Source organism: Xenopus laevis, chromosome 1L (genome assembly GCF_017654675.1).
Source record: "Xenopus laevis strain J_2021 chromosome 1L, Xenopus_laevis_v10.1, whole genome shotgun sequence".
Classification (NCBI taxonomy): domain Eukaryota; kingdom Metazoa; phylum Chordata; class Amphibia; order Anura; family Pipidae; genus Xenopus; species Xenopus laevis.
This window is the reverse complement of record NC_054371.1, coordinates 43,166,059-43,182,258: the sequence shown is the minus strand read 5'-3', so window position 1 is coordinate 43,182,258 and position 16,200 is coordinate 43,166,059. Positions and strand designations below refer to the sequence as shown.

General features: G+C 36.1%; 1 protein-coding gene across 2 annotated transcripts in view; it reads left to right on the top strand.

The window, feature by feature from the left end:
- The window catches only part of sgcz.L (sarcoglycan zeta L homeolog), a 433,181-nt gene that overhangs the window by 403,036 nt on the left and 13,945 nt on the right, over nucleotides 1-16,200 (top strand). For both annotated transcript variants that reach the window (XM_018230203.2, XM_041589029.1), the window contains 2 exons: nucleotides 4,962-5,049; nucleotides 10,265-10,387. In XM_018230203.2, the coding sequence (XP_018085692.1) occupies nucleotides 4,962-5,049; nucleotides 10,265-10,387 (211 nt within the window). The remainder of the gene's footprint in view (nucleotides 1-4,961; nucleotides 5,050-10,264; nucleotides 10,388-16,200) is intronic.

Sequence of the window (16,200 nt, the reverse complement as noted above, 5' to 3'; positions counted from 1 at the left end):
CGCCTTAGCTGGCGCTTATTTTTGCCCTCTCACCCCAGACCAGCAGATACATGGCAGCCAATCAGGAAGCTCTCCCTCCTGGACCACCCCCCCCACCCCCTGGATCACTCCCCTTCCATATATAAACTGAAGCCCTGCAGCGTTTTTTCATTCTGCCTGTGTGTGCTTGGAAGAGCTAGTGTAGGGAGAGAGCTGTTAGTGATTTGAGGGACAGTTGATAGTAACTTTGCTGGCTAGTAATCTACTTGATACTGCTCTGTATTGGAGGGACAGAAGTCTGCAGGGATTTGAGGGACATTTTAGGGTAGCTTTGCTGGCTAGTAATCTACCTTCTACTGCAGTGCTCTGTATGTAGCTGCTGTGGGCAGCTGTCCTGCTGCTGATCTCTCATCTGCATCTGTTCTTCAAACAACTGCCACCTAGCTGTGTGATCTTTTTCACATTCTGTCTAAATATCAATAATAATACCGTCTCCAGAAACACCACCCGAGTGACGTTTTTCAAGCAGCAATAATATATTCCGTATCCACTGCTGTAGTGTATACGTTGACCTTGCAGGCATTATTTGCCCAGTCTTTAACCAAGTGCCACCTAGCTGTGTGAGCTTTTTCACATTCCGTGTCCAGAAACATCACCTGAGTGACATAGTGTGATTTCTGCCCTTTACAGCACAAAACGCAGCGCTGTGTCAACAATGGATTTTTCAGATACATTTTTGCCCTTGATCCCCCTCTGGCATGCCACTGTCCAGGTCGTTGCACCCTTTAAACAACTTTAAAATCATTTTTCTGGCCAGAAATGTCTTTTCTAGCTTTTAAAATTCGCCTTGCCATTGAAGTCTATGGGGTTCGCGACGTTCGCGAACTATTCGCATGTTTTGTCGCAAGTTCGCGAATATGTTCGCGAACATTTTTTCCGCCGTTCGCTACATCCCTACTCCTATCCTGCAGTCTGACAGTCCATTTCATACCTGGCACAGACCTCGACAGTAGTATTAATATTAACTGGACATCTAGGTGGTTCTAAAGACATGCACCATCTGATCCATTGGAACGTTAGTTACCACACTCCAAATAATCAACAGCTACAATCATAACCATTCCACCAGTAATCCATAACTGGTGTGCTCACTTCCTTCTTCTACTACTTCATGTGTAGGTTCTACAGTATGTGTTGTGCAAAAACCAAAGGAAAATTAAAAGAAAAACAGGCAACTGCAAATCTGTATTTTGTTGAGTGCCCCTTCAACCAGGAGCTCTGAGTAACAGGCTGCTGCTCTGAAATCTAAATCTCACCTTGGCTTATAATGGTCACAGTTGCTGGTGACCTTGTGCATACAATACAGGACTGGAAAATAATAGAAGCTGACTTCCCAGAAATTCATAGAAATACCTATACACCGCACAACATAATTTGATAACTACATGTGACAACTGATATAACCATTAATGGATAGGCTGGGCAGGACTGCTCTGTTGTTTTCCACTGTTAAACTGGCTACCTCCCTCATGCTTCTATCTCATAAGTTCCCTCACACTTCATGTTATGCTATGTCCCTTGCTAATTAACCATTCCGAGCCTGCTTTATTATTGGCATAACTACGGGGGGGGGGGGGGTGAACGGTACACAAAGAGACTCTGCAATGAGCATATATATGGTCGGCAGGGCAGGGGAAATTTTTCACCATGCATGTCTGGAGGGTGGTGGGGCCCAAGTCCAATTCAATAGGTTCAACAGTATCTCACCTTAAAGAAAGGTATTGTTCATCCCACGGGTTACTCTGTGTTAGTATCCCAAACGATAAATCGAGGAAATTAGTCTATTTGTGGGATAAATCCAGGCAGTTAATTGAAGCTGCAAAATTCTTTATTTTATGTTCCACACAACATGTTTCGGGCTATGCCCTTTATCAAGTGTGCCCTCTAGAGCTGCAATGAGCCTATATAATGGTCGGCAGGGGGAATTTTTCACCATGCATGTCTGGAGGATGGTGGGGCCCAAGTCCGATGGTGGTGTGTGGCTAGCAGCTAGTTCAGCTACTGTGCTCTGTTCTGTCCTGTTATGAGCCACTAATGCTCCAACTGGAGCTATGAGGTTATCCTTGAAAAGCACAACAATCATTCCTAAGTTAAAGTTCCCTATGTTAATTAGATGGGTAGGTTGTGCCTATAAGGCATGCAATAAATTTGCAAATAATGCGGTTTGCTAAGTACGAGTGATATTATTATTGAAGGCTGGAGAGTGAGATTCATGGCATCATTAGTTCTTCAGATTTAGTAAGAAAAAAGTATCAGTTGTTCCTTATTGATGCACAACACAGTCATCAGTAGCAAAGTTGCATTGAATATTGCTACCAATATTATATAAAATATATTATATGTATTGATGTGTGCTTTGATCAAAACATATATGAAAAGACAACACTGTGGTGTGTCTGGTGCTCCATAATCCCACAAACCCACAATCTAAGGAAGCATTCAAATTAGAGATCTAGATCTGACACATGTCTGCTTTCAAACAGTAGACTTTTCAATTGTCCTCTTCATTGTTGAAATTCCTGACCTAAAATTTGAAGGAAATACTTTGCCAAGACATTATAAAATAATTAATTTGTACTTTTTATGAAGTATGTTTTGGCCATAGTGCATATTTGTGTTTAGGGCATATTTATCTATGGCCTGTCCTAAAGCTAGTGCAAGTAAAATAATAAATGTGATGATTCTGTGTCTTCATAATGGAAAGTTCTATTTGGTATAAGAACACCCATTGACGTTACAGAAGAATAAACATACTGACTTAAATGTCTTTGTAAATAATAGTAATTTGGATTGGAAATACTGTATATCAGTTGAATTAACTAATATACAGTAGTTACACTGTTTTTATCAAAGAATATTTTTCTGGTAGTACACAACAGTAATGTATTGTGAGTCACTGGTGGTGTCTGTTGCCTGGGGACACTCAAACTAACCAACGTTGTAGGAAGGCATATCAATCTGTCCAACATTTCCTTACTAAAAGGAGGAACTATTACTTTGCTCTTGCAGTCTATTTATCAAATTGTCCAAGAGCGCTTTATATTTAATAAAGACGCTACAAATGCTATCAACATTTTTGAAGCTTTAAATCAAGTGAGATGTCATTGCTTATCACATATGTTTCACAGATGGATATATTACAGTACAAAGACTTAATATTGAAGCTGATGGCAGCAGATTATTATCTACATTCAGAAATAAATGGTAAAATATGATCTAATAACTGCTGTCTAAATGTACTTGTGCCAACTAATCTAGTGTGTGTAGAAAGGTTTGATTCTTGTATATCTGATACTGACAGAATTATACTAACATTTCTCAGTTTCCATATAAATAACACTTTACATTTGCCTGTTTTAAAAATGAATCTTACAATTAACATTAGCGCATGCTAAAGCATTTCACTCTGTACAGGTAAAATTGTAAAATCTTGAGAATCTTGTAAAATCTTGAGATTTTATCAGAATAGTCTATAAAGTTCAATCTTCAATTTACCCTTGTTCTTTGTTCTTTTTCTATGTTTTATTATTTGTCTAAAATATCCTAAAAAAGTCTTCTCGCAAGTGTCTCTTCTCCAGAGAAAACAACCCCAACTTTTCTTGTAGTTTTATTCTTTATTACTTATATCAGTTTAGTTGCATGTCTCTGCACTTTCTCCAGCTCATTAATATCCTTCTTATGGACTGAAACCCAAAACTGATTTGCATACTCAAGGTGAGGCCTTACCAAGGATCTATGAAGAGACAAAATTATGTTTTCATCCATTGAGTCAATGTCCTTTCTACATAATACAGTACTTCACTTTTATAGCCACTGAGTGGCATTGCCTATAGTTTCAAAGTCTGTTGTCCACAAAAACCCAAACCTGTCTTTGTTATTTCTACCAAGTGCATAACCTTGCATTTATCATTATTGAACTTCATTTGCCAATGCACTGCCCAGGTCTACAATTTAGTCCAATCTTTCTGCAAAGCATTACATATATATTAAAATATCTCACCAGGGGAGGCATGTAGGCATCCCCTTTCCCACCCCCATACTTGATGTTACTCCCTGTACCAAGCACTGGATTTTGATCCAGCACCCCATCCTGAGAGAAGCATTCCCCAGGACACAAGTATTTGGTAAACCCCTCAGTATCTACATATATTTACAATGCCAATCTCAATGTATTTTATGGATTTCATTTAATCTTTTATAACAAAACCACTGTTACTAAAGGAATATTGTTTGAAAGACTTAGGGGCAAATTCACTAACCTGCGGAAATTCGCCAGCGACAGTTTCACTCACATCGCCACACTTCACCAGGCGAAAATTCGCCAGCACAACATTAATTCACTAAAATGCGAAGTTGCGTCCAAAGCGCGGAACGATGGTGAAGTTTCACTAGTGTTAATTCAACAAGCTAAGCGAAGTTGCACTAGCGTTGGCTAATTTGCATACGGCGGGAAGTTAAATTTCAATGGAGGTATATGTTGCAGCAAATACATTACACTACACAATACTAACATTTAGAGGCAGAAATTGGCTTAGATACACTGGGGAATTGTAGACACAAAGACAGAGGCTGCACATTCTATAACTTTTATAATCTGGTAAAAGAAATGTTTGCAGCTATTTGACCATCATTTTATTTTGACTTAGTTACATTAAGTAATTACGAAAGTAATGCAGCCACCAAATGTTTTAATAAAATCTCAGCATTTATTGGAATATAGTGAATGGACATATTCTGCCCAGCTTTGAGCCTTTTATAAGAACTTTCTTGAAAGTGTGCAATGCAGACAATCTATGTTTTGAGGATAAATGGAAATGTCTTTATTGGATTTTTACTCAGTGGTCAGATGCTCTATCCTTTTGTCTTTATGATATATGTTTGCTCCCATTTTTTTAGTCATGTTTCGAAAACCTGTTTTTCAGGACAGCCCGGTGGTGTTCCAGTCTGACAGAAATATTACAGTGAATGCAAGAAATGAGAACGGACAGTTAACTGGTCAAATGACAGTAGGTGAGTAATATGTGCTATTTTAACAATTAGAAATGATGCTACTTTCAGTGTTTTCTCCAACTGAGCCCCACTCTGAAATAGATAAAACATAGTAATAATTGTCTGTTATAATGACATTATTCTTAGACCCTCTTTCTTAAGGTGGGCCTTCACTATATGGAACCTTTACTGGGCCATATTGGACCCAGGCTCAACAGAACATACATCCGGTTCAACAGATGCAGGCCAAAGAATAAGGACCCCCCCCTTGCAAAGCACTATACTGTATTAAAGTGTGGCAGGAAATGGTCATCAACCTTAGGACCAATGAAATAAATGTGTACATTGGTATAACTGGATACATGGGCTTTTACCCAGCAACTAGGGAATTGAAGCATTGTAAGAAATTAAAGCCCTATGGGTTCCTATTTAATGATTAAACCCCCTCCCCAGTAAAAGGAGTTTCATGGAAATACATATTAAATTTCTCCCAAATTGGTATCTAAATCTTTTAGATTTTCAGTTTTGAGGCAACCTTTTTGCTTCTTCTTTACCTTTAACCTCTTTCTAATATTTCTAATCACATACAACCAAATTCAATAGAAAGCAGACCTGCTACTGCTTAGTTACAATATCATACTTCAGTTATTTTCAAATGCCTGGGGCTTGCCACTGCTTTTGATTTTTTTTTTTGATTTTTTTATACTTATTTTTATTACTGTTTATGTATATAACACTACTCTCTGGTCAAGTGGCAAATGAAGGGTGGGGGGGTACCCGGTACCCTAAAACCTCGGTACCGTAAAACCTACTTTTATATGAGATCAAAATTCATACATGAAACTATTTTTAAAAAGAGTCTTTGTTTAACTGCATTAAATAATGTGCAGCAGAAGGCTTCAGGAATATTATATTTATACTGTATAGTATATGGTAACTTTGGTAAAATTATTTCCCAGTCTTTTAAAGTAAGCTTACAGACATACATATTCAATGTCCCACAAATATGTAAATATAAGGCCAACAATCCTCAACCTTACTACATGAAGGCATGTCACTCATACAAGCATGAATATTTCTAACTCAAACTACTGTATGTTTAATTGACATTTATGCTAGTCATGTAAAGCAGCTCATTTCATTGTGTAATGCTCTTTTCTGATGATCTGCAGGGCACAATAGAGCTTTCTCTGCAGTTATAATAAAGGGCAGTACCCTTTATTTCTGACTGACTGCTGATCAGTACCTGGGAGAACAAAATCATTTTGCGGGTCATTAGCTTATGCCCTTTGAGAAGATTTATAGAGTGTATATAATTTCATAAATCCATTGCATATAGAAAAAAAGACAGTCATGTATTGCTCTGTTAACATGGTTATAATATGCCTCATTAATCAGGATCAGTTGTTGAGTGCATCCCAGTGCAGAGTTTAACTTGTGTCACAGCATCTGCTTTATGAAGCTCTAACCAATTTGACAGAAAACAGTAGCAGTGTTAGTTTTTATCATTGCAATGCTTGACCACATTTGCCAATGAAGCTTATTGCCAGTAGGGTCCTATGAGAATTTGTGTGGTTGTGTTTCTGTATTATGCATTGCTTGTTATATTTGTTTTCTGTTTGAATGTAAAAAAACACTTTGATAAAGGCTGGATCATCATCATCACCATATTCATGATTCCTGATAATAAAGTGCCTGATGCAGTATATTAATATAAAAATGATAGTCCCCCTAAGGAAAATACAATGCAGGCATGAGATCTATTAGAATACAAAACATTTCAGTTCTGCACATTTAAAACATAAACCAGAATAAAGGAAATCATTTAAAAAAAATTAAACATATTTAGTGCAAATAGAGTCTGTTATTTTGTGTCTTTTGAATATCCAGTTTCCTACATTTTTTAAAGATTTTACACAGAGAAACAAACTTGAATAACAGAATAAAGTAGGCGTAACCTATACTGTAACTCGGTAGAACCTCCCCCCTCCATTGAGTTGGACATCTGGTCACAGTGGACCTCCTGGGCATTGTGAAAACTATGTGAGCATCTAACATCACAATTATTATACAAGGACTGCTAGAATATAATAAGATATAATTTTTTTGCAACAATGGACACAAATCAACATTTTAGCCAATATGACCCTTATATCAAGCTCAAATAATATAGCAAGAACTTCCCTATTCGTAATAATTTATGAAACAAAATCGTCTAGTTGCAACATAAAATGCAAAGTTAAAAAGAGGAATCAATTCAACAAAAGTTGTAAAAAGTCCAGCTATCTTCAAGTGCATTATAGTTCATGTTAACTTCCATTACCATTTCTCTAGTTCTAGTAATAGAGTTTTTTTTTGAGTTCTAAATGTGATCTGTCATTACAGAGAATTAAAGGAGAAGGAAAGGTTAAAACTAAGTAAGCCTGATCAGAAAGGTCCATCTAAATACACCAGTAAACCCCCAAAGTAGTGCTGGTCTGAGTCCCCTGTCAAAAGAAACACCACATTCCTTTCCTTCTATTGTGTACACATGGGCTTCTGTATCAGACTTCCTGTTTTCAGCTTAAACCTCATTGCCCTGGGCAAGAGCATGCTCAGTTTGCTTCCCCCCCCCTCCCTTGTCTACTGTAATCTGAGCCCAGAGCAGGGAGAGACTCAGGCAGGAAGTGATGTCACACTATGTTAATACTGCAGCTCCTATCTTAAAGAAACAGAGATCTTCTAGAGCTTTTTACTCAGGTATGGTAAAATATTCTACAGAATAAATGTAGCATTTTAGCTTGCACTATTGCAGCTAATCTATTGGCAATAAAATGCCTCCGTAGCTTTCCTTCTCCTTTAAGACAGTTGGTTTTCTCCCCAGAAACCAAACCCAGGAATACAACTGGTGCACCAAAGTCAAAGTGCTCTCTAAAATATGAGGAGACTTTGGTCTTCCCTCTTCTGCTACCTAGGGGCAGATGTATCAAGGGTCGAATATCGAAGGTTAATTAACCCTCATTATATCGAACGATCGAAGGAATAATCGTTCGATCGAACAATTAAATCCTTCGAATTGAACGATTCGATGGATTTTAATCCATCGATCGAAGGTTTATCCTTCAATCAGAAAATTGCTAGCAAGCCTATGGGAACCTTCCCCATAGGCTAACATTGGCCTCGGTAGGTTTTAGGGGGCGAACTAGGGGGTCGAAGAAATTTTTAAAGAGACAGTACTTTGATTATCGAATGGTAGAATATTCGAACGATTTTTAGTTCGAATCGTTCGATTCGAAGTCGAAGGTCGTAGTCGAAGGTCGAAGTAGCCAATTCGATGGGCGAAGTAGCCAAAAAAACATTCGAAAATTGTTTTTTTCCCCTCTATTTTCCTCTATTCCTTCACTCGAGCTTAGTGAATGGGCCCCCGTATCTAATTGAATAAGTTGAGTCCAGTTTAGGGAAAATTTCCAGTGCCTTCTAAATCGTATGTCAACCTTTAAGCAGCGGTTATAAACACATATGGGGTGAGATTGCACAAGCTACATTATATAAACATTGAGGTATAAAAGATTCCATTTACAAGGTAAAAGAGATATACAGTAGGAATTATTTTCTTTTAGATATAGATATCTAAATAACAGCATGGAAGGCCCAGAACATTTGCATTTATACATATTAACATGAGCAACTATAATGCATTTTATGCCTAGTTTAATGCAAAGGAACATCGTACTATGTATCTTAACCTCTAGTTGTCCTACTCTCCTACTCATCTGCACAGGTACAATATTATTGACATTAATGGAGAAATGAGCATTACTGTCAAAGGAGATATTATTCACTACATAGTACTTATATATGTTTACATTGTTGTACTTTACTATACCACCTTACAAAAGATAGTTTTTTTGTGGCTTTTATATATTTTTGGCAAAAACTTCAAGAATCATTTTGTAAAACAGCAAAACAGAATTTCTTGGAAGTAATTTATGAATCATCTTTTATTAGAGTTAATCTTGTATAATTATCTTCAAAACTATTAGACAGGAAAAAACAGAATATTAAATTATATAACTAACCTGGAGGTCAAATGGAAAAAGAACAAACATTAAATTGCTGAGCTCTGTAATTCTGTGTTCCATTGCCTTAACAGAAATATAGCTGATTAAGTCTATAAACGACCATAACAATATAAATACTTTCTTAAGTAATTTATAGATTTAATGTGTGCAACAAAAGTATTACTCTAAGGCATTTGCACCAAAATGTAGATTATGAGCATGAATACGAGAAATGCTAGTTCTTATTTAAATATACCAACATGTTTTGCATGTAGCTGTATTAAAACATGTATTTACTTGGAGCTTTTCGTCTTAAATAAGTCAACTGATTTTTTAAATTTACATTTGGGGTGAAGCTATCTTTTTTTACAAAACAGTGTCAGGATTTTGCCATAAAAATGCCTAGGATAACCATAAAACATCTTCCTCTACCCTTTCTTGTCACATTTGATGATGTGAATGTTAGTACTATAGCTTTTTTCAGTAATTCCTTTATTTGTTAACTGAAAGGCCCATTTAATAAAGGTTGAATTTTTGTGGTATTAGAGTTTGAAACCATGATCACAAATGTCATGAAATGTATTAAGAGATCTGATTATAAAAAGCGTAAATGAAATTAGCTCCTGAGCGATCTGAAAAAATTCTGAAAACCTCTAATTTTTTTAAAGGAATGGATCTCTGAAAACCTCTAAAACCACAGATCTTTGCAAGAAAAGAATGTCAGCTTCTATTGACTTCTAAATGACTTAACATCTTTTATTTGGTGTACTTTTGTATTCATGGATTATATCGCTTGGGCACTTGATAAATTATGAAAAAAAATTATGTATTAAGGTACTATGATAAGAGATACAATCATTTGCACTAAAAAAGTCTGAATAAGAGAAACAGATATTCTCAGAATGTTCTTAAATTGGCCCCTTATTATGACATACAGTAAATTATATGTTGATTAAATATTCCTGGTATGGATGGTATTTAAGTACAGTATGTGGTATTTAAGAGAGGAGCACTCTAAAATAAATCCAAAACTAGCCAAGGTGCACACATCAGGAAGACATCCCATTTTACTTTAAGGGAAATTGACATACTTGACTTACAAAGCTTCGCAGCATGAAAAACAATTACCACAATTCATCTTTTAGCATTAACCTGCATTAAATGCTAAATGATTTTTGTCATTTACACCTTCCTAGGAGCAGATGCTGTGGAAGCCCATTGCAAGAGATTTGAAGTTAAGTCACATGAAGACGAGAAGATTTTGTTTATGGCGGATGAGGATGAAATTGTTATAGGGGCTGACAGGCTTAGAGTTACAGGTAAAGCATTGCATTCTTGTGTTGGTCCCAACCATTTATCAGGGAAAATCCAAGAATTTCTAGCACTTGGTCTAATGCAGTAACATATCTAGTGAAACACTTGGGGGCAGATTTATCAAAGGTCGAAGTGAATTTTCAAATCAAAAAACTTCGAATGAAGTAGTTTTTGGGTACTTCGACCATCGAATAGGACAAATTCGACTTCGACTTTGATTCAAATTGAAAATTCTTTGAATATTCGACCCTTCGAGAATCAAAGTACTGTCTCTTTAAAAAACTTAGACTTTGCCACTTTAAACCTGCCGAATTGCTATGTTAGCCTATTGGGACCTCCTAGAACCTAGAGCCAAAATTTGGCTAAGTTTTAAAAAGTCGAAGGATTTTTTTTGAAAATCGTTCGATCAATCGATTAAATCGTTCAATCGATCAATTAAAACGTTCGGATCGATCGTTCGAAATCGATCGATTTGAACGAAGAAAAGTTCGACTATTGAATTTGACCAATACGATGGTCACATTTCGAAGTTTTTTAACTTCGAAATTCGACACTTGATAAATCTGCCCCTTGATCTATGCAGGGGCTAATTCTTCTGACAATAGTCATTGTTCCTCTTAAGAAATAAAGACCAACTACATAGTGTCTCAGAATTTTATTGTGTACTAACCTTCACTGGAGACATAAAGGCCGCCTACATGTGAAAATTTGTTTTTTTGGTTTATCAAACTGCTGCTGTATGTGGTATTTTAATATGAATGGAACATTGTAATGTCTAACTTCTCTTACCTTTATTTAGGGCAGTGATCCCCAACCAGTGGCTCATGAGCAACACGTTTCTGTCCACTCCCATGGATGTTGCTCCCAGTAGCCTCATAATAAGTTCTCATTTTGAAATCCCTATCTTAAATTTAAGTTTTGCAGGCATTAAAACACAAATTTATTCAAACAGAGCCTCTTACAACTAGCAGTCTACATTGGGCTACCAATTTTGGCATTATTTGGCATCCCCAAGGAATTTGTTCTTGCTTATGTGGCTCCCCAAGAGTATTTGAATGTGGCTCACAGGTAAAAAAGGTTGGGGACCCCTGATTTAGGGCAATATGCAATGAAATACATAAAAAAATTAGCAAAAATGAGATCACAATGTTATAAAAACATTTTCAGTGTAATAATGATCTTTAGATGGTTTATTACATTGCAAACTTTAACTGAGCATTTTAACATGGTACATTTTAAAGAGCAGCTTAAAGGTGACACCAGTGATGAGCAAATCACGAAATGCATTGAAGTCGATAGGCGTAAAAAATTTACGCATGTTACATTTTTTCTCGCTTCAAATTCATTAAAGTCAATGGATGTTTTTTCTTATAGTGACTTTTTTGTCCAAATGCATCGGTCAATGGGTGTTTTTTCTTTTTTGTTGTGGCAAATATTTTTGCGGTGAATTTTTGCCGCAGGTTCACAAAAACATTCACATATGGCATAATGCAGAATTTCACCACAAATCCATGGCTGGTGAAAAAATTCACTCATCACTAGGTGGCACCATTTATTTGATTCAGTATAACTGCTTTTTCTGAAAGATGTTTCATTGCATATGCTGCACACTGGTGCAAATAACAAAACATGTTAACATATTTCCATTGGATGTTAGGTCACTATTCACAAAGCTATATAAAACAAGTTCATGCCAAGGTAGAAGCAATACATATGTAATTATTAAGCCACTATTAGCTGGTAAAATATGTGTTTGTCTGATACCTTTCTGGTAAATTAATATATTACTACTTTAACACATCCATTATCTAATTATGACCAGTCTATTGCTTTGCTTCTATTACTCTATGTGTCACTCTTTCATCATGAGAGAGTGAATCTTTACTGATACATTTTGGTCTATACATTTCTTTATCCATCATTTATCTGTGTTTCTCTAAGATGGGTGTCTAGTTAGCAATATAGCAATCTGTGCACTGCAGTATCCCTAAGCAGGCATTTACAAAGGATTAAAATCACACACAGTGACATAAATAAGGGGCTCAAGCAGGAATTACTGGATGGTAAGTGTAACTCATCTTATCTCCACTCCTCTTATTCCTGTTGGACTCCATTTGAACACTTTTGTTCACATAGCAAGAGATATTTTAGGACTACTAAGGAATTGTACAGAATGTTCTTAGGGTTGTTACTTCTTCTCTGAATCACTTTGCCAGGAATTTGGTTTACCTCAAGGGGACAACATAACGGGTAAACACATGGACTGGGTTTCTTTACCACCGAATGGTTTGTCTACAGAAAAATACAGCATTGCAAAAAACACACCAGTCGTCACTATATTACTTAAAGGAGAAGGAAAGGGGAAATCACTGGGGGTGCCAAAAATTAAGCACCCCCTTAATGTATTCATTTCCATGATACTCCAGGTTGGGGCTCCTGTTAGCAGAGAACTGCATTGGCCCAGGATTCTTCTAAGTAAGCACCAAAGAATAGTATATACTTCTTCTGCTGCTATTTTCTTTGCTAACCCTGGATAATGCATGCACTTTAAAGTGAAAAAGCTAGCTTTTTGTTAAAGTTCAGCTTTTATCCATTTATCCCATGATTGTCCAGTAGGTATGGCCAAAAATGTCATTGAATTCACACCATATGCCTAAATCAGTGCAGCCTAAATTGGAGCAGAATCCCATCAAACTTCCATAAAAAATGTGGTTACAAATTTTTGCTCATTTATAGAGAGCAGTGTAACAATATATGTGAAAAAGTGGCTGATTGCACATATATATATATATATATATATATATTGTTTTTTTGCAGTTTGAGCACATTTACTAAATAAATAGTTTGTTTAAGAAGGTGATATATAACTGCCTTATTAAACTGAGGGATTCTATTAGAATTCTTAAAAATAACCCAGTATTCATACATTATTTTGTTCTCACAGTGACAATCCATTTGCCTCAGGCAGCCTGAGCCTTCACTGTTCTAGAATGTTTAAGGAGGACAATGTGGTTGGAGACCAATAGAATTTTTTAGCACCTGAGCAGGGCTTTCCTCTTGCCAGAGGCAGCAGAAAAAGCAGAATAATCTATTTTTATAACTGTAGAAAAAATAGTGCATGTATACTGTAAATGTACTTATTTTTAGAGATGTTAAAGAATCCTCTAATAAAATGACAATATATCCCCTTTAACTATTATGGATTTTCATTGATTTGAACTAAATTTATTTCTGCAGTGCTACCATTAGCCTATTTTCCTTATAAACAGTTCTCTGTGACCAGTTTTCTGGGACTAGATTAATCATGATATTGTAAAGACGCCATAAATGATGGAAAATGCAATGCTTTATTATTAGGCACAAGATAATAATAATGATAATAACTTGGCCTAAGGAGAATTTGCTTGTGTCTAGGGTTGCCATATTTGATGGAATGTATTACAATGGAGAGAGCTGGTGAAATCAAAGTGGTGAGCTAGTGACATTATGGGGACATGGAATGAGTGGTCTGAGGATTGGACTGGGTTGATCAATGTGTGTAATCCTGAATTCATAGCATTATTGTGTCTAATCCTGCATTCATATCTGCGCACATTAAACAATATTATATATACAGGTATGGGACCTGTTATCCAGAATGCTCGGGACCTGGAGTTTTCCGGATAACGGATCTTTCCGTAATTTGGGTCTTCATGCATTAAGTCTACTGGAAATTAATTTAAACATTAAATAAACCCAATAGGCTTGTTTTGCTTCCTATATGGACTAATTATATCTTATTTTGGATCAAGTACAAGCTGCTGTTTTATTATTACAGAGAAAAAGGAAATCATTTTTAAAAATTTGGATTATTTGGATAAAATGGAGTCTATGGGAGACAGCCATTGCGTAATTCGGAGCTTTCTGGATATCGGGTTTCCGGATAAGGGATCCTATACCTGTATATGTATAAAGGAATTAGTATTTTATTATTATTATTTGTAGCCATGTATAACTAAAATCACACATTTGTTCTAAAACATTTCTTGTAAAATTATATATTTTTGGAGCATTTTTGATTAAAAAAAATATATAGGTAGCCAAAGTTGAATGTCTATTTTGAGTCCAAAGGAAACTGTAAATTACTGTTGTGTTTTGGGTTTTGTAGAAAATTAGCTTAAGGAGAGAAGCAGTTAGTGCCAATGTGAATTAATACACCACAGTATGGTGTTAAATGACATTCAAGGCTTTGGCAGTTAATGTAGTGTGAAAGTGTTCAGAGAATTAACCAAAATACTTTAGCAGCTAAATAAAAATCATGTTCTTAGGCACTATCCAAGCAATCAAAGAGCTGTGTTTTGCAAGAGCTTTCAGTAAATTGGAACTGAGATGCAGGACATTTTACAGTAGATACACATAGAGGTACTGTATGCATTCAGAGGGACCTTCATTTCATGAGAAAAAGTTTTTCTGACTTCATCCATCACTAGACTGCTGAATGTGCTGTACATGATGTTCTCAATCATCAAGTATTATTTCAGAGTGATAGCTCAACTTTCCTTTGCCATTTTTCAATGCCATTGAATAGTTTATTTACCGTATTAAGGGATTATGAATTATCATTGTCAATACCCAGGCCTCCATCTTTGGAATCACCAGTACCAACTATTTTTATTACTAAAAATTCAGTATGTATTGATTGCCTCCATCTACCTATAAATGCTAACGTGTTGCCAGGAAGTCAAGCAACTTTGTTTAGCTCATTCTCAAACCATTCTTCTTTAGTTCTAAAGTAGCTATAAATGTTGTACATTATGTTTTGGGTTTCTGTACCAGCCCAAGGCAACCACAGATGCCCCAGTAGCTACCCATCTTCTTTTCTACTGATTTGCTGCACATGCTCTGTGCTGCTGTCACTCACTGAGCTTAGGGACCCACTCACAATATACATTACTCATAGAATATAAATATCACAATATAAGACTGATTAGTAATTAATACAGATAATTACTACATGGCAGCACAGAAACCAGTGCAACTAGCATTAGAATTTAATAATCATCCCTGTAGCATCAGCTTATATTACAGGCCAACTTAATTTTCTGCTTGATAATTTGTGACGATCCCTAAGCTTAGCTTCTCAACAGCTGCTCAGAGCCCACTGAGCAAGTGAGTGTCACAAACACTTTTCAAGATGGTGACCCCCCTGTGACAAGTTTGAAGTTTTAGATCATTGGTACTATTGAGAAGCTGAAACTTTAGGCTGATGCAATAAGTTCATTATACAAAATACAGCATTTTTAGCCATATTCATTTTAAGGGTTTAGTTCTCCTTTAAAAATTGTTTTACATCATCTGAAAAATACAGAAACAGGATAGAGCATTATTTATTGGCCATAAAATCAGGGGTGTTAAGATTTATGGATTATATCTCAGTTGAAATTTGATTCACGAAGAACAATTAATTTGTATTGTGATTTTTGTTCACTAAAGTATGGGGAACCTTTCATTATTTTGGCAACAATATTAGTTGATGTCACATGCCTAATCTGGATTATTAAAATAATATGTACCCCCACCTCTTGATTTAGCAAAATAGTGCAGTTTATTATCATTGGCCAGTCAACACTCTTGTAGAGATTGGATACAGCGCAAAACATAAAAAACCTGCAATTTATGTGGGTAAATATGTATGAAGGGGCTTGTGTTTGCTTATAATTTCCATGGTATACATTCCCTCTCATGCTTTGAGGCCCTCCATCTATAGTTAAATTAAAACTATACCCCTGAACAATATGGGTCTCTATAAAAATATACTGCATTAAAAAGCCCATGTGTA